Source organism: Ovis canadensis, chromosome 24 (genome assembly GCF_042477335.2).
Source record: "Ovis canadensis isolate MfBH-ARS-UI-01 breed Bighorn chromosome 24, ARS-UI_OviCan_v2, whole genome shotgun sequence".
NCBI lineage: Eukaryota > Metazoa > Chordata > Mammalia > Artiodactyla > Bovidae > Ovis > Ovis canadensis.
In genome coordinates this window covers 17,544,112-17,561,115 of record NC_091268.1, presented here as the reverse complement: position 1 = coordinate 17,561,115, position 17,004 = coordinate 17,544,112, and the positions used below count along the sequence as shown (strand labels likewise).

The 17,004-nt window shown below is 48.1% G+C and overlaps 2 protein-coding genes across 3 annotated transcripts in view; one reads left to right on the top strand and one right to left on the bottom strand.

Moving 5' to 3' along the window:
- Positions 1-6,366, bottom strand: part of FLYWCH2 (FLYWCH family member 2) — a 25,672-nt gene extending 19,306 nt beyond the window's left edge. Inside the window, exons 1-2 of one of the 2 annotated variants that reach the window (XM_069569782.1) lie at positions 5,994-6,366; positions 4,791-4,962 (exon numbers count right to left, since the gene is read on the bottom strand). The gene's annotated coding sequence lies outside the window, so the exon portion shown is untranslated. The remainder of the gene's footprint in view (positions 1-4,790; positions 4,963-5,993) is intronic. The other variant, XM_069569783.1, reaches the window with a different exon arrangement.
- SRRM2 (serine/arginine repetitive matrix 2) lies at positions 5,622-17,004 on the top strand. The gene is made up of 12 exons (XM_069569778.1): positions 5,622-5,698; positions 6,029-6,939; positions 10,046-10,317; positions 11,233-11,340; positions 11,531-11,695; positions 11,860-11,937; positions 12,353-12,412; positions 12,508-12,540; positions 12,759-12,809; positions 12,956-13,048; positions 13,134-13,891; positions 15,061-17,004. The coding sequence occupies exons 3-11, from the start codon at positions 10,076-10,078 to the stop codon at positions 13,174-13,176; spliced, it is 873 nt and encodes a 290-aa protein (XP_069425879.1). The 5' UTR covers positions 5,622-5,698; positions 6,029-6,939; positions 10,046-10,075; the 3' UTR covers positions 13,177-13,891; positions 15,061-17,004.

The following is a 17,004-nucleotide window of genomic DNA, read 5'->3' as shown; positions in this document are numbered from 1 at the left end:
TGGGGAGCACAGTGCATCCTGGTCTGGGGCTTACCTGTATGCGTGAGCTTCCCAGGGTTGCTGTAACAAATTGCCACAACATGGCTCAAACAACAGGAATTTGTCTCCCGCAGTCTGGAGGCCAGAAGTCCTAACTCGAGGCATTGCAGTCTCCCACCCTTCCAGAGGCTCGGGGGGAGGAGTCTCCCAGCCCTCCCAGCACCTGGTGGCTGCTGGCATCCCTTGGTTTGTGTTTGCATCCCTCTTATCTCTGCCTCCATCTTCCTACAGCCTTCTCTCCTGTGCATCCGTCTCCTCTCTCAACTCATGGTGATTTTGTCTGGAGATCCTTCACTAGTTACCTCTGCCAAGCCCCTGGCTCTAAACAAAATCACATTCTGAGGTTCCAGATGAACACGAAGTTTGGAGGGGCCACTAGTCAACACATTACACTGTAGGATACAAATTACATTTCAAGGAAAAATTAAGAAATCTTTCTGGGGACTTCCCTGGTGGCTCAAGGGTAAAGAATCTGCCTACCATTGCTTGAGACGCGGGTTTGATCCCTGATCCGGGAAGATCCCACACGCGGTGGAGCAACTGAGCCCAAGCGGCAAAACTGCTGAGCCTGTGCTCTAGAGCCCAGGAGTGGCAACAAGAGAAGCCACTGCAATGAGAAGCCAGGGCACTGCAACTAGTGAGTAGCCCCCACTCACTGCAGCCAGGAAAAAACCTGAGCAGCAACGAAGACCTAGCATGGCCCAAAATAAATAAATAAATACAATTTAAAAAAAAAAAAAACAATCTTTTACGAGGTTTCATGAAGATTGAAGGGGAAGCCCAGAGGCTGGGAGCCTGGAAAGGAGACTGTCTGTAGAGTCCAGAAATGAAAACACTTGTCCCCACGGTAACCTGCATACTAATGTTGACAGCAGCACTATTCACAATAGCCACAAGGTAGAAACAACTCAAAAGTCCGTCAGTGAATGCATGGGTAAACAAAATGGGATATATATACATTCAACGGGGCATTATTGTCATAAAAAATGCTGACACGTGCTACAACATAAACCTTAGAAACATTATGCTAAGTACAATAAGATGGGTGCTAAAGGACAGATAGACTCCACCCTGTGAGTGCTGGGGTGCACACAGCAGGCCTCATATACTTTCCCAGCTTTAAGAATGCAGAAACAGCCTGCATCGGCAACAGAGACGTCAGTGGTTTAAGGAACGGGGGGATCTTGACACATCTGAGCCTTTCCTGGTGGCTCAGACAGTAAAGAATCTTAATGCAGGAGACCTGGGTTTGATCCTTGGGTCAGGAAGGAAAATTTCCTTCCCCTTGAGAAGGAAATGGCTACCCACTTCAGTATACTTTCCTGGAAAATTCCATGGATGAGGAGCCTGGCAGGCTATACAGTCCATGGGGTTGCTAAGAATTGGACACAAGTGAGCATCTTTCACTTACATGTCTGAGCAAGGTCCTGGGGCAACCACCTCACCATGTGGGGTTGACAGTGAGCAGGATAAAGTGGCAGCCTTGGCTCCCTGGCACACTTCTTAGTGCCCCTTTAATAAGAACAATCACTAGCTGGGTCCTGGGGGCAAGTACGTAAGAAGGTCAGTCTTGTGCTTAAGATGCAAGTGAAGCAGGCGCTGGCCTGCACAGGGAGCAGGCCGTGCACAGGGCATGCACAGGGAGCAACAGAACAGCCCTCTTGAGGGGCCCGACTGAGCAATGAAGCACCTAGAGCTGATGCAGGAAAGGGTCCCCTTCTAGGGCCCGACAGTGGGCTGTTGTCTAACACTCAGAAATGAATTGTCTGAGGAGGCACACATGCTGACAAAGCAAGAGACTTTACTGAGGAGGGGTGCCTGGGCAGAGAGCCGCAGGGTAAGAGAACTCAGGGGTCTCAAGGTCAGCAGTCTCGGGGTTTATGGTGATGGGGTTAGTTTCTGGCCAGTCCTTCTGACTCAGGGTGCTTCTTGGTGGCCAGCGCGGTGCTCAGCCAAGGTGGATTCCAGGAAGAAGGATTCTGGGGGACACATGGACTGGTGTCTCCTTTTGACTTTTCGTTAGTTCTTTTGTTTGGCGGTGGCTTGTTAGTTTCATGTTCCTTATTAGGATCTCCTGTTGTAGAATAACTCATGCCAATGGTAACTGTGGTGCCTGGCCAGGATGGACAGTTTCAGTCAAAATAGGCAAATTCACAGAGAGAAAACAGAATAGAGTTTACCAAGGGCTAGGGGGTAGGAAAGTGAAAGAGGAGAGTGAAAAAGTTGGCTTAAAGCTCAACATTCAGAAAATGAAGATCATGGCATCTGGTCCCATCACTTCACGGGAAATAGATGGGGAAACAGTGGAAACAGTGGCAGACTTTATTTTTTGGGCTCCAAAATCACTGCAGATGGTGATTGCAGCCATGAAGTTAAAAGACGCTTACTGCTTGGAAGAAAAGTTATGACCAACCTAGATAGTATATTGAAAAGCAGAGATAATACTTTGCCAACAAAGGTCCATCTAGTCAAGGCTATGGTTTTTCCATGGTCATGTGTGGATGTGAGAGTTGGACTGTGAAGAAAGCTGAACGCCGAAGAATTGATGCTTTTGAACTGTGGTGTTGGAGAAGTCTCTTAAGAGTCCCTTGGACTGCAAGGAGATCCAACCAGTCCATCTTAAAGATTAGTCCTGGGTGTTCACTGGAAGGACTGATGCTGAAGCTGAAACTCCAGTACTTTGGCCACCTCATGCAAAGAGTTGACTCATTGGAAAAGACCCTGATGCTGGGAGGGATTGGGGGCAGGAGGAGAAGGGGACGACAGAGGATGAGATGGCTGGGTGGCATCACCGACTCGATGGACATGAGTTTGGGTGAACTCTGGGTGTTGGTGATGGACAAGGAGGCCTGGCGTACTGTGATTCATGGGGTCACAAAGAGTTGGACATGACTGAGCGACTGAACTGAACTGAGAGGGTAGGAAGTAGTTATTGTTTAACAAGTACAGAGTTGGGGGATGAAAAAGTTCTGGAAATGGATAGTGGTGATGGTCGCACAACACCATGAATGTATTTAATGCCACAGAATTGTATATTCAGAAATTAGTTTAAATGATAAAATTTATATTCATGTGCACTTTACCACACACAAAACAACTACACTGTAGTAACACTCCTGACCTATGAGGTTAGCCAAAACGGAAAAGCACTGCGAGGCAGTCCGTTGGTGAAGCAGTGGGAAACAGGCCCTCTCATATTCTGCCAGTGGGAATGCAAACTGGTACAACCCTTACGGAGAAGGATCAGTCCTTACTAACAAAACTACATTTGTCTTTACCTTTTGCCCTAGCAATCCAACTTCTAGGAATTTCCCTTGAAGATACTGTTGCAACGCTATAGCCTTGTAGCCTAATAGGCTTCTCTGTCCATCGGATTTTCCAGGCAAGAATACTGGAGGGTAAAAAAAAAAAAAAAAAAGAACACTGAAGGGATCGCCATTTCCTCCTCCAGGGGATCTTCCAGATCGGAATCGAACCCCGGTCTCCTGCATTACAGGCAGATTCTTTACCACTGACCCACCTGGGAAGCCTACCTTGAAGATATACACCCCGACAAATATGAAAATATGTATGCACCTGGTTACTCATTGCAGCATGGTTTGTGATCACAAAACACTGGAAACAATTTAGGTGCTCATATATAAAAGAGTGGGGCTTCCCTGGTGGCTCAGATAGTAAAGAATCCGCCTGCGATGCAGACCTGGGTTTGACCCCTGGGTTGGGAAGATCCCCTGGAGAAGGGAATGGCTATCTATTTCAGTTTTCTTGCCTAGAGAATTTCATGGACAGAGGAGCACGGTGGGCTATAGTCCACAGGGTTGAAAAGAGTTGGACATCACTGAACAACAAACACTTTTACACCTTTTCACTTTCACAAACTAGAAATTTCATGAGAAAATTGGTTCACTCCTTCTTCACTAAATGACCTGAATCAGATCAAAGTCAGTGTTGGCAGTAATGCAGCTACTGGGCAGAACGTGTCTCTTCCTACTGTACACTGAGAACATGTATCACTTCCCTGGTCTTCCTGCCAAAAATGTGTAACCTGCATTTTAAAACTATGATGAAACATCAGACATACCCACATTGAGGGACCTTCTACAAAATAAATGGCTTGTACTCTTCAAAGATGGTAATGCCACGAATTACAAAGAATCTGCAACCCTTCTGGATTAAGATGTCTAAGAACACAACATTTATGATTTTGAATTTTCTTTTGCTATTCAGGATATTATCAGAACAATGGATAACACCTCTATATAAAGTTTGTGGATTATTTCAATGTTACTTTATTTTGAAAACTGTACTGTGGATATGTAGGTTTCCCAGGTTGCACAGTGGTAAAGAATCCACCTGCTAATGCAGGAGATGCGGGTTTGATCCCTGGTTTGGGGAGATCCCCCTGGAGTAGGAAATGGCAGTCCGCTCCAAATTCCATGGACAGAGGAGCCTGGTGGACTATGGTCCATGGGGTTGCAGAGTTGGACACAACTGAACAACAGAGCACAAAGACTGTGGATATGTAAATGAACTTGTAGTTCTCATAATTCATCCCTTTCTCATAGGAATAGGATGTTCTCACAAGCATTAAATGCAGTGATTCACAATCAGAACTTAGCACAAAATATTCAGTAAATACAGGTGAAACTATTTACCTCAGATTGGGACTTGAATCCATGTGCTGGGATTTGAACCCAGCCAAAACCCTGCTTGGGACTCTAACCCACAGCTTTCCAACTGAGATTACACACCTGGTTTCAGGACCTAATGAAGCTCAGGTTCTTGGTGTCTCATGGCAAAAAGAACTCAGTAGATCAGGATGGCGGGGCGGGGGTGCAAACGTGCACCTGTGGCTGATCCCTGTCGTGTGGCAGGGGCTACCACATTGTTGTGAAGTGATTGTCCTCCAATTAAATCAATAAACTAAAAAAAAAAAAAAAATCTCAGCGAGAGATAGTGATATGTAAAAGTTAATTTATTTAGAGAGAAACTCAATCCACAGAGTGTGGGCCATCTCAGAGGGTGAGTGCAGCCTCACAAGGTGGTGTAGTTAGCTTTTATGGACTGGGTAATTTCACAGGCTAATGAGTGGGAGGATTCTTCCAACTAATTTGGGCAAGGGGCAGAGATTTCCAGGAATTGGACCACTGCACAGTTTTTGGTCTTTGATGGTTGGCCTTGAACTGTCATGGGGCCTCTCCATGGGTCATCTAGCTCACTGATATGTTAAAATGAGTGTATACTGAGGACAATTCTAGTCAAATTTGACTTGTCTGCATCTTGAACCCATTTAATTCTAATCAGTGTTTATCTTGGGTCCTCAGGATATTATATCATTTTTTGAAAGATTGTGCCCCACCTCCTACCCTCCTATCTCTTGGGAAGAATATCATCGAGAATTTGGTTACAGGAAAGGGTCTTACTGAAGGTAATGGGTTTTAAGAAACTATCACCCTTCACCCTCACCTGAGAAATATCAGCTTAAGCCCAGAAAGGACAGGCTTTTCCACTTTGCCATAAATCACTCCAAAGGTGCATCCAACTCCAGGAAGCACTTGCCAGGAGTTCAAGAAGGTAAGATTACATCAGCCCTGGCACCTTTAAGCCAAAGCTACAGCTCCTACACCAAGCAGTAGGTTGCCCCGCTCCAGCATATGAGGTGAGTTATCTTTCCACGATTACAAAGAAAACCTAGTAACATCAGATACAAAGTCAAAGGGGCCACAGTTCATTAAGTGGCTGCTGGTATAGGCTGCCCCCACCCCCACCCCAAACAGAGATAACCCAGACGACTGGCCTGCCTCAAAAACTCAGCTTCTCCCAACTCTGCTCCGAGGGAGACTAGCTGGTCCTCAGGCTGAAGCAAAACGGACTTAAAAACATTAACTTAAGACATTCTGCACAGGGCTGACAAGCTTGGGGCCGGGTGGGGGTGGGGGTTGTAATGTTTTTACCCTGCCACGTATGTAACACGCTTCATGTTCTGCAGGAGAAAACTGCACCTCTGTCTGGCCCCCTTACTCGCAGTCATAAAAAAAAAAAAATCATTCCTCAGGGGCAGCCAGCCCGGTTCAGCGGATGGAAGCTGCGAACACCACGGTCTGCTGGCTCAGCTCTTGGCTCAGGCCCTGGGCCTGTAGCTGGGCTCTGGGATAACCCGGGTGTCCGCTGCCCAGGGTCCGGGGGGCGGGTACTCCTGGGTCCGGAATGATAGGTGCAGCACAGCCCCCGGGCTCACCCCGGGAGGCGTGCGGTCACTTGGAGGAAGCGGTATTATTGGCCTCGGGCCCATTGCCTCCTAACATGAGGAGACAAAATGGCGGCCTCGTGGGGGCGGGGGAGAGCGAAGCTACCTCCGGGTTCCACGCCACACTAGAACTACAACTCCCAGCATGCTCTGGGCCGAAGGCGGGAGCGATCGAGGGCTAGCGACGCTAGGCCCTGTGTCCTCCTGCTCCCCGTCGGAAACCCCCTGGAATGCGTTGCTTCCTCCGGGCCGCTCCCGAGACCCTCCTCGCAACTGCCTGACGGGAATCGTAGTTCATCGACAACAGAGTTGACTCTCCTTCGGGACTCAAGAAACTACACATCCCGTGCTGATTCGGCGCCTGCGCACAAGGCCGCGGAGCCGTACTACGGTTCCCGGCGGGCCTTGCGACGCGCGTGGTTGCGTGCTGACGCGTTTAGTTGGTCGTGCTGACGTGCAACGCGGCCCAGGCGGGGTGCGAGTGGCGCAGTCGGAGCCCGCTGCGGCCCCTGAGGAAGCGAGGAGGCGGCGGTGTCGGCTGAGTCGGGCGGACCGGCGAGGCAGGGCCGCTGCTCCAGGCCCCGAAGGACTCAGGAGCTCGATCTGCGGCAGCACCTCTCCCCCTCGGAGGCGGCGGGTGGAGGCGGCGGCGGGTGAGAGGGTGAGGGAGCGAGCGAGCCGGGTGGGGGAGGGGCGGCGGCCCCGGCGCCAGGCCAAAGCGCGCGGAGAACGGCCCAGGCCGCCGCGCGCACGCGCGCTCGCCGCCCCTAGCTCGCGCGGACGTCCCCGCTCGCCTGCCTCCCCTCCCCCTCTCCCGCGGTTCCTGTCGCGCGCGGGCTTTTATTCCCCCTCCCCCATGGCAACGACGCGCGCCGCCGAGTGCACTTGGGCTCGCGCGCGTTCTCGGCGAGGAGTGGGTGGCGCGCGACTCGGGCTTCTCGTCTCCCAGACGCGTGCGGCGACGAGTCCCTGTTGCAGCTGTCCTTGCCGACATCTTGTTTGCGGGGAGGGGGCTGCGGCGGCGGGGGCCGGCTGTCGGCTCCTTTGCCCCGCGCCTCGCCGGCGTCCGGCTTGTCCGTCCCTCCCCGGGGCTTGGGGTCTGGCCCTGAGCCTCCCAGACTACCGGGCGCCGCGCAGCCCCCTCCCCCATCCCTCAAGGCCGAAAATAGGTCTTGGCGGCTCAGCCTCTGCAAAAAAGGTCTTGAACTAGATGTCTCCTCGATTTAGGCAGTTTGGATTCGTTACTGTCTGCCATGAAGTATTAAGCGAAGCATTCAAAACGTTTTTTTTGTTTTGTTTTTAATTAAGTACTCAGTCTAGGTATGTTAAGGCAGACCACGTGCTCTTTTCTTTTCTTGCACCTTTTCATGGTCTCCAAAGTTGTGTTGAAGCTGGGAAGGCGGCTGCCAGCCCTTTCTTGAGGAGAAAGCGCAGGGTTTTATTATAATTTGACTCAAAACTCTTCCAGACCTCGGTTTTCACGCAAACGCTTATGTAAGATATCTTTTGGGTCAAAAATTTTAAAAGTTGTGTTGTGTTTCCTTTTGAGTGTGTTGAATCTAGGCACTCTCTTACTGAGCTAGTACTTCAGCTTTCTGGGTTCCATAGTCCCTCGTCAGCTACTATGGTGCCCCAGTGCTGAACTTGATGTGCTTACGTATTAGTTTCATTTTCCTGCACTCTCCGCTCCCTTTTTCCCTGCGTTTCTTTCCTTGACTGTCATAATACTGAATTTTAAGACTCCTTTTGTCTTGTTTAACATGTGATAATTCTCCAACAGAAAAATGCTTTTTATCTTCTTTTGCAGCTTGCTTTTCATCTGCCTTTAGCTTTGGTGACTTTTGCATGCCCGTAGTCCGTGGATCCTAGTTTAAGTGTCTCCATTTGGGTTTTGGTGATTTGTGTATATGTATTATCGATACACTCCTCCTGTCTATCTGTCCTTTGTGAGCATTGTCTTGGATGCCATGGTATTTATGTTTTTTGTTTGTTTTCTTTGCTGGGTCATTTTCTAAAAGTAGTCTGTTGTGATTGAATACCGTTTGCTTGGCAGCTGCTGGTTATCCTTTTCCAGGGAGTGGGAGGATTATTGTGTGAGGTGGTATGGAAGTGTGGGTGAATGGTTAAACTGAAAAATTAATTGCAGGTCAGAAGCTTTCTGCTAGGGAAGCAGAAACTAGGTAGGGTATAGAGAGCCAGAGAAAATCTAGCTTAAGAGCAAGGAGAAATTTTGAGAAAGTAAACGTGAAGGTTGGAAGATTTCTTGTACTATAAAGAAATTTTTCGTTTCACACAGTTCCACTTGCCTTTCCTAGATTTAGCATCATCCTTTACCCCAATATGGTTATTTTTTTGTTTTGTTTTCAGATCTCTAGAGTCTGCAACTGGGATTGGGTAGGGACCCAGCCTTAGAGTTGGGGGGGAAGGGGTACCAAACTGTTCTAGAGTTGAGCTGTCTTCTTTTCATTCAACATCTACCTGTAAAGGGGGAGGTTGGTACATTTTCCCAGGTGTTTATGTTTCTTCCAGAGTATTTTAAATGGAACTTTTCTTTTTATCCAGTTCTGTGTTTTTTTTCTTCTGCCTTCACTAATATCTCAACTTTGTTCCTTGGGTTCTTTTCCTGAGGTCCTTTTCACTCACACATTTCCTTTGTGAAACTATCTTGGACAGGAGGAGTTGGAGGAAAAAAAAAGTACATAGAGCAGGAGAAAGGAATAGTCTGTGTAGTCAAGAAACCTAATCAGAAAAAAACTAGCATATGAGGGTTTCTTCAGAGTCATGTGGGGCTGGATGAGAAAAACTAGGCAGTAAGGTAATGAGGGGACTGTTAAAGTCAGCAGTTTGACTTTAATGAAGGTGAGGGAGAAAGAGTGGGGTTTTTGTGACTAAGTGTAGGGAAAGGATGTAGAGAAGGTATGGGGAACAGTTGGACTAGAGGAGACTGCTTTGATACATAGAGAGTTTGAGTTGGAAACGCAATCTTTCCGTAGGAGCTAGGGAGACTTGGGTGAGCCACAAACCATGTGAGAAATCCTATTGGGAAGGAAATTGAAGAAATAACATATCAGTCAGGATAGTTGATATGCCCCTTACCTGAGAGATGATGTATATGAGGATTATGTATCCAGGCTTCATGTGTTTCTGTAGTGCGTGCTGGCCTTTTAGGTTAGGCCTCCTTTTGGATATCAAGGGGTTCTCGAGTCAATTTGTAGTCATAATTTCTGGCTACGTTCAGGGTAGCTAGCCTGAAATGCCTAGGTCAGTTCTTGGAAGACTCTAGACTTGACTGCAGGCCCTTGTGTGCCACAGATCTTTCTCTCTCTCTCTGTTTTTATTTTTTGTTGGTGTTTGTTGTGCCCTGTTTGGAGGCCTCAGTCAGTTGCCAAGGAATCAGAGTAGTTGGTAAAGATATCACTTGTGCATATTGGGTTCAAAGGAGAATAAAGGGATAGTGTGGAGAAATTTGGGAGAAATGGGATCTTTGGGGGTGGGTAAGGAAAAGCTAGGTACAAACAGAAGTGGCTCTTGCACACTGAGGGTAAAGACTGTAAGAGCTGGTCTTGATTTGGTAGAAAGAAAGTGAGGGAAGGATGAAGGAAGGGTTTGTTTAGGAGACCAGGAGGATTATGCAGCCAAAGGAGGTTTAGTGTGGAGAGACCTGTTGAAGTAGGGTTGAAGAAGAGCAGGGATTTGGGTGGTGGTGAGTGGCTAGTTTGGGGCCAGGGGCCTGACCCGTGTCTCCCCGCTCCCCCTCAGGAGCGGTGGTGCCCCCCCGGGCACGGGGCCATGTACAACGGGATCGGGCTGCCGACGCCCCGGGGCAGCGGCACCAACGGCTACGTCCAGCGCAACCTGTCCCTGGTGCGGGGCCGCCGGGGTGAGCGGCCTGACTACAAGGGAGAGGAGGAACTGCGGCGCCTGGAGGCTGCCCTGGTGAAGCGGCCTAATCCTGACATCCTGGACCACGAGCGCAAGCGGCGCGTGGAGCTGCGATGCCTCGAGCTGGAGGAGATGATGGAGGAGCAGGGGTGAGGGAGGTCTGGGGGAGAGCCACATACCCAGCGAATGCAGAGCTGGGGAGTTAGGTGGGCTGTAGGGAGTGTTGGGCAAGTTGAAAGAGGCCTGGAGAGGAGTGAGTTGTAGGAGGGGAGGTGGTAAAGAAGCTAGCAAATTGAAAGGAGTTGAGGGGCAGTTCAAAGTGGAACCTGTGTCTGGAACATAAAAGGGAGCCTGAGGGAGTCTGAATTATTTAGATGAAGGCACAGGGGGAAAGAGAGGGGCCATTGAGAAAAACATGCTTTAAGGGAGAGGTGGGGAAGCAGACTAGGCAAGACACAAGAGCTTGGTAAGCTGATATGTTGTCGTCATTGGTAGAGAAAAGGAAGGTGAATGGATGTGAGGGTCGAGGCCTTGGAGAGTAGCAAAGGAAGACAGGAAATTGGAATAACACCTGGATAAAGGGGATCATGAGTTGGGTAGGGAAGTGAAATTTGTGGAAAACGAGCATGTTCAGGCAGAAAACCTTTTAGAGCAGTGGTTTTCAAACTTCAGCAGTGGCGTCCCCCCTGTTTTTGTTTTTGTTTTTTTGTTTTTTTTTTTTAACAATGCACGTTACTTTAGAATCCCATGAAATGAAAGACCTGTTCATGTTGATTGAAGTTGGGGAGGAACACTTGGAACTCTGCCTGCTTAACTTTCCTCTTTTGGCCCTGGAGTGTAGCATGTTTAAAATCCACTGTTCTAGAGGGTGTAGTCAGTGGAGGGAAGAAAGATTACAGGAAAAGAGCAGAATTTGATAGGAGGGCCCTTTGGGTGGCAGTGAGTGAAACATTTAATGTGTGCATGGAAAGGGAAGGGGTCCTGCTGGGAACGAGGGAATTGTAAACCCAGGTCTGGGGAGAGTGTCTGGTCAGGCTCTAACCCTGAAGGCTTTTGTTCTTCAGGTACGAGGAACAGCAAATTCAGGAAAAAGTGGCGACCTTTCGACTCATGTTGCTGGAGAAGGATGTGAACCCTGGGGGGAAGGAGGAGAACCCAGGGCAGAGGCCAGCGTGAGTGTTTCCCTCTCCATTTTCTCTGGACTCTCTTCTGCTTTTGCTGTTTTCTCTCCTTACTGTGGACATTCTCCCTGCTCTTGTCTGCCTTTTCTCATGGCTGTTTGGTCCATGCCTGCAATTGTGTGAATATGGCTCTGCGTTTTGTTGTCTATCTCCTTTAGACCTTTGACTTTTTCTCCTCTAGGGTAACTGAGACTCACCAGTTGGCAGAATTGAATGAGAAGAAGAATGAGCGACTCCGAGCTGCCTTTGGCATCAGTGATTCCTATGTGGATGGCAGCTCTTTTGATCCCCAGCGTCGTGCTCGGGAAGCTAAACAACCAGCTCCTGAGCCTCCCAAGCCTTACAGGTACATGAGATTAGTGTCGGTTTCTCTTCCTAATCCTAAGCGCTTTGCTCCATTGTTTGTGTGTGGATTATTTCTTTCATATTCTTCAGATTTTGTTCTGAAGTTGAAATGTCTCAGAAAATCCATCTTAGCACCCATCTTTGCTTCTTTTCATTTTCACTCAGCCTTGTCCGGGAGTCTAGCAGTTCTCGTTCACCAACACCAAAGCAAAAGAAGAAGAAAAAGAAGAAAGATAGAGGACGGTAAGTTAGTTGGAAAGTTATTTTAGTAGCCAGAGGACCGCACCTGTCAGGCTTTTTCTCCTTGGAAATAGAAAATTTCTATTTCTAGGAAGCAGGAGGGAGTTGTCAGGAAAGTCAGGGAAGAGGAGTTACCATTCAGGTCTCAGCTGAGAGAAAAAATATGTTTGCTGCTTCAGTGGGAAGGGTTGATTATGTAGCTCTGCAGGACTGATGAGAATTTTGGTACTGTACTCTCTTTTGAGGTTTGTTGTTATAGGTACTTATGCTGCTTAGAGAGTAAAGTTCTGGGTGTAGATCTGGCACATAGGTGCTGTTGGAGTTGTTCTGTGCAGCCTTCTGAGGATGGATCGTATGTAGGGTGGGCCAGGGAAGGAGGCAAGCTGAATGACCCTGTTTCTGAACCCATGTTTAGCAGGTCAGAGAGCAGCTCTCCTCGACGAGAGAGGAAGAAGAGTTCTAAGAAGAAGAAGCACAGGTATGAGGTGGGAGTACATGGAGTGATGGGAGAAGCTTAGTGAGTTCAGGCATAGATAATGGTTTATGTTTTATTTATTTATCTTTTATCCACAGGTCAGAATCTGAATCCAAGAAAAGGAAGCATAGGTAAGCGCTCTTTGTGGCAGAGGGAGGACAGTGGCACATGGAGTGATGAGCCATTGCTACCTGATGGCTTTGTTTGCCTTTTTTTTTTCTCCTTAAAGCTCAGTTCCTTGATTTCTTGCTGTTGATTCTCCTGAATAACAATTCTTCCCTTTCTACTTTTGGCGGTCTTTTTCTTTAAAAATGATTTTTATTTTAAATAATCTTGCCTTATTTCCCAGGTCTCCTACTCCGAAGAGCAAACGTAAATCTAAGGACAAGAAGCGGAAGCGGTGAGTAAATTAGAGGGAAATTTGCTTAATGAGTAGATGAGTGCCACTTGGGAATAGGGCAGTCCAGTAGAAGGTTGAGGGATGGATAAGGGGAACCTTGTAGACCTGTGACAGTGCCCTGAGCTGTGATCTTGGTCTTTCTTCAGATCTCGAAGTACAACTCCAGCCCCCAAGAGCCGACGGGCCCACCGTTCAACTTCTGCTGATTCTGCTTCTTCTTCAGATACTTCCCGCAGTCGGTAAGGGGTGGTCCAGGAGGAAGGGAGGGAGAGGGACTTGTGGGTTAATCAATTTAATATTTATTGAGCGCCCACGGTGTGCTAGGCGCTGCACAGACCATTCGGAAGACACGGTCCCTGCCCTCTAGGAGCTGACAGGCTAAAGCAACAGGATGGACAGACATATACATTTCCCCTTCTCTTTTTTTTTTGTTTTTGTTTATTTTATTTATTTTGTTTTTTGTTTTGTTCTGATATATATGGACTGCCAGAATAGGGGGGGTGGTGGTTGTTCGTGGTGTCTGGGGGAGGAAGGAATCCTTACCCTGGCTTCCTTAATCGGGGAAGGCTTCCTGAAGGAGGTGGGCTCAGAGGTGAGTTGTGAATGAAGCGGGTAGGGAATGGACTGGGTGGAGGGTTCTGGGAGGTTTGGGGGAGGTAAATATGAAGGGGTAGAGGGAGAATATTTTTGGGGGATTGATGTTGAGAAGAGAAGGAGCAAAATGAACTGGACCTGAATTTCAGTATGAGTAATTTGAATCTTGTGAGTGAGAGAAGGTTTTTTGGAGGAGGGTTATAGTCAGGAAAGGTAGATGGGAGCTGGGGAGGGGGTTTTCTGTTCTCTCCTGAACTGATTTTCTTTCTCTCTTCCCGTCCTTAATTACCTCTCTCAGGTCTCGAAGTGCTGCAGCTAAAACCCATACAACTGCCTTGGCTGGACAAAGTCCTTCACCTGCTTTGGGGCATCGAGGGGAGGGAGATGTACCTCTCAGGGAACCAGGTACTACCAGCATAGGGCAGCCTAGTCCGGAGCCTTCTACAAAGCAGCCTAGCAGTCCCAGTGAAGACAAAGACAAGAAGGAGGTATGTTCCTGAATTAATGGATGTTCTTGGGGTTGCAAGGCTGTGGATTCAGGATAGCTGTTCAAAGTTAAGGAAAAAGTAAGATCAAGTTTTGGTTTCTGATTTGTCTCTTGGTATTCATAAAGTTCTTTTTTGCATCTGCAAATCATTTAGAATTGTGATTTTCAAACTTCACTAGATAATAATAAATAGGTTTTACCTTACTGTTCTGTTTGTAAATATAAGATAAAACTTGGAACAAAAAATTTTCTTTACACTTACTAGCCATTTACTATTCTGTGTATCTAGTATTTATTTCATTAAATGTTGGTTGTGGCTTACTAAAACTTCTCAGTCTGCTGAGTTGCTGCTTGCAGTCTGAAAACTACTTTCAGAAATCTTTTCCATACCTTTTCTTTTATACTTGCTGCTGCTAAGTCGCTTCAGTTGTGTCTGACTCTCGACTCTGTGCAACCCCATAGGCAGCAGCCCACCAGGCTCCGCCGTCCCTGGGATTCTCCAGGCACGAACACTGGAGTGGGTTGCCATTGCCTTCTCTGTTTATACTTGCTATTCTAATTCAGACCCTAATCATGTTTTCTTATTTCTATCATCACAATATATTTTTAATTGCTCTTTGATAAAGTTGTAGCTCTCCTGTTATTTTTCATGTTCTCCAGAGTTGATTTTCCAAACTGCAAGTTCGATCACCTCAGAAACATAATTTACTTCCTATTTCTCTTGGCTTATGTTTTAAGGTTTTTATAACTTGGTCTCTTTTTCTGTGTTTTCCTATACTTTATCCTAGTTTTTGTTGTTCACATGCCATGTTTTCAGTTTTTTTTCTTTTTAATGTGGTTATTTTTTAAGGGTGAAGTCAGTCACTTTGGGAAACTGCTTTATCTTTACATTTAAAAATACTCTTCTGCATTCAGCATGTTACAGTGGTTGTTGTGAACTAATAGTACATTAGATTGCATTGTTTTTTCTAGATTAGAAGATTTGAGATTATTATAGACTCTATTTTCATATGTTTTTAACTGTATTTTGTACTGTGTGATTATTGAATGAACGTGACTGCCTGTGGTGAGGAAAAGGTATTTCATTGGAAGGGGTGTTGAGACCTTACAGATGATAGGAAGTTTTGGTGCTTACATTATCCCTACCCCTACCCTCTTTTCCACTCTTAGAAATCTGCAGTTCGACCTAGTCCCTCTCCGGAAAGGAGCAACACAGGGCCAGAACCACCGGCTCCCACTCTGCTCCTTGCTGAGCAACATGGCGGCTCCCCACAACCCCTTGCAACAACCCCCTTAAGTCAGGAGCCAGTGAACCCCCCTTCTGAGGCTTCTCCAGCCCAGGGTCATTCACCACCTAAGTCTCCTGAGAAACCTCCCCAATCTTCTTCAGAGAGCTGCCCACCATCCCCTCAACCTACCAAAGTTTCTCGGCATGCCAGCTCTTCCCCTGAAAGCCCTAAACCGGCACCAGCTCCTGGGTCCCGCCGAGAGAGTTCCTCTCCTGCATCCAAGAGTCGCTCTCATGGCCGAGCAAAACGGGCTAAGTCACATTCTCATACTCCTTCCCGTAGGGTGGGGAGGTCCCGTAGTCCTACCACCAATAAGAGGGGGCGGTCTCGGTCTCGAACCCCTACCAAGAGAGGTCATTCTCGGTCCCGGTCACCTCAGTGGCGTAGGTCACGTTCTGCACAGAGGTGGGGACGATCTAGAAGCCCCCAGCGACGTGGCCGCTCTAGGTCTCCTCAGCGACCAGGCTGGTCCAGGAGCAGAAATACACAGAGAAGAGGCAGGTCTAGATCAGCAAGACGAGGCAGGTCACACTCTAGATCCCCTGCAACTAGGGGTAGATCTCGTTCTAGAACACCTGCCCGGAGAGGCAGGTCTCGGTCTAGAACACCCGCCAGGCGGAGGTCACGATCTAGAACACCTGCCAGGCGGAGGTCACGATCTAGAACACCTGCCCGGAGAGGCAGGTCTCGGTCTAGAACACCTGCAAGGCGCAGATCTAGGACCCGATCACCTGTACGACGGAGGTCTCGTAGTAGATCACCAGCCAGGAGAAGTGGCAGGTCACGTTCCAGAACCCCAGCCAGGCGTGGGCGCTCACGCTCTAGAACACCAGCAAGACGAAGTGGGCGGTCACGCTCTAGAACACCAACTAGACGAAGTGGCCGGTCACGCTCTAGAACCCCAAACAGGAGAGGGAGATCTCAGTCTAGGACACCAGCAAGACGGGGAAGATCCCGTAGTAGAAGCCTAGTTAGACGGGGAAGATCTCACTCTAGAACACCACAAAGAAGGGGCAGGTCTGGCTCATCATCAGAGCGGAAGAACAAATCCCGCACATCACAGAGAAGGAGCAGGTCCAACTCAAGTCCAGAAATGAAGAAATCGCGGCTGGCTTCTAGGCGGAGCAGGTCTCTCTCTTCACCAAGGTCCAAAGCAAAATCCCGTTTGTCTGTGAGGCGAAGCCTTTCAGAGACCTCTCCATGCCCAAAACAAAAGTCTCAGACACCACCAAGGCGCAGTCGTTCTGGATCATCCCAACGCAAAGCTAAATCTAGAACGCCACTGAGACGAAGTCGCTCTGGTTCTTCTCCGCCTGGTAATCAGAAATCTAAAACACCATCAAGGCAAAGTCATTCCAGTTCATCTCCTCAACCTAAAGCAAAGTCTGGAACACCACCAAGGCAAGGGTCCGTAACAAGTCCCCAGGTAAATGAAGAGTCTGCAACGCCACAGAGACGGAGCCGTTCTGAATCATCACCTGACCCTGAGGTGAAGTCTAGGACCCCTTCAAGACACAGTTGCTCTGGGTCTTCTCCTTCTAGGGTGAAATCTGGCACACCTCCAAGACGGAGCCGATCTGGGTCGTCATCTCCACAACCCAAAATGAAGGCAATAACATCACCAGTCCAAAGCCATTCTGGCTTCTCTTCTCCAAGTCCTAGTAGGATGACATCTAAAACACCTCCAAGGCAAAGCAGATCAGTGTCTCCATGCTCTAAGACAGAATCTAGATTGTTGCAAAGACACAGTCATTCTAGATCTTCCTCTCCAGATACCAAAGTGAAACCTGGGACACCACCAAGACAGAGTCACTCAGGGTCTACT

Excerpts from the sequence above, each read along its gene's own strand:
- SRRM2 (XM_069569778.1), top strand. The coding sequence starts at position 10,076 with ATGTACAACGGGATCGGGCTGCCGACGCCCCGGGGCAGCGGCACCAAC. Across the intron at positions 10,318-11,232 it reads GAGATGATGGAGGAGCAGGG|GTACGAGGAACAGCAAATTC; the intron begins GTGAGGGAGGTC and ends TTTGTTCTTCAG. Across the intron at positions 11,341-11,530 it reads AACCCAGGGCAGAGGCCAGC|GGTAACTGAGACTCACCAGT; the intron begins GTGAGTGTTTCC and ends TTTCTCCTCTAG.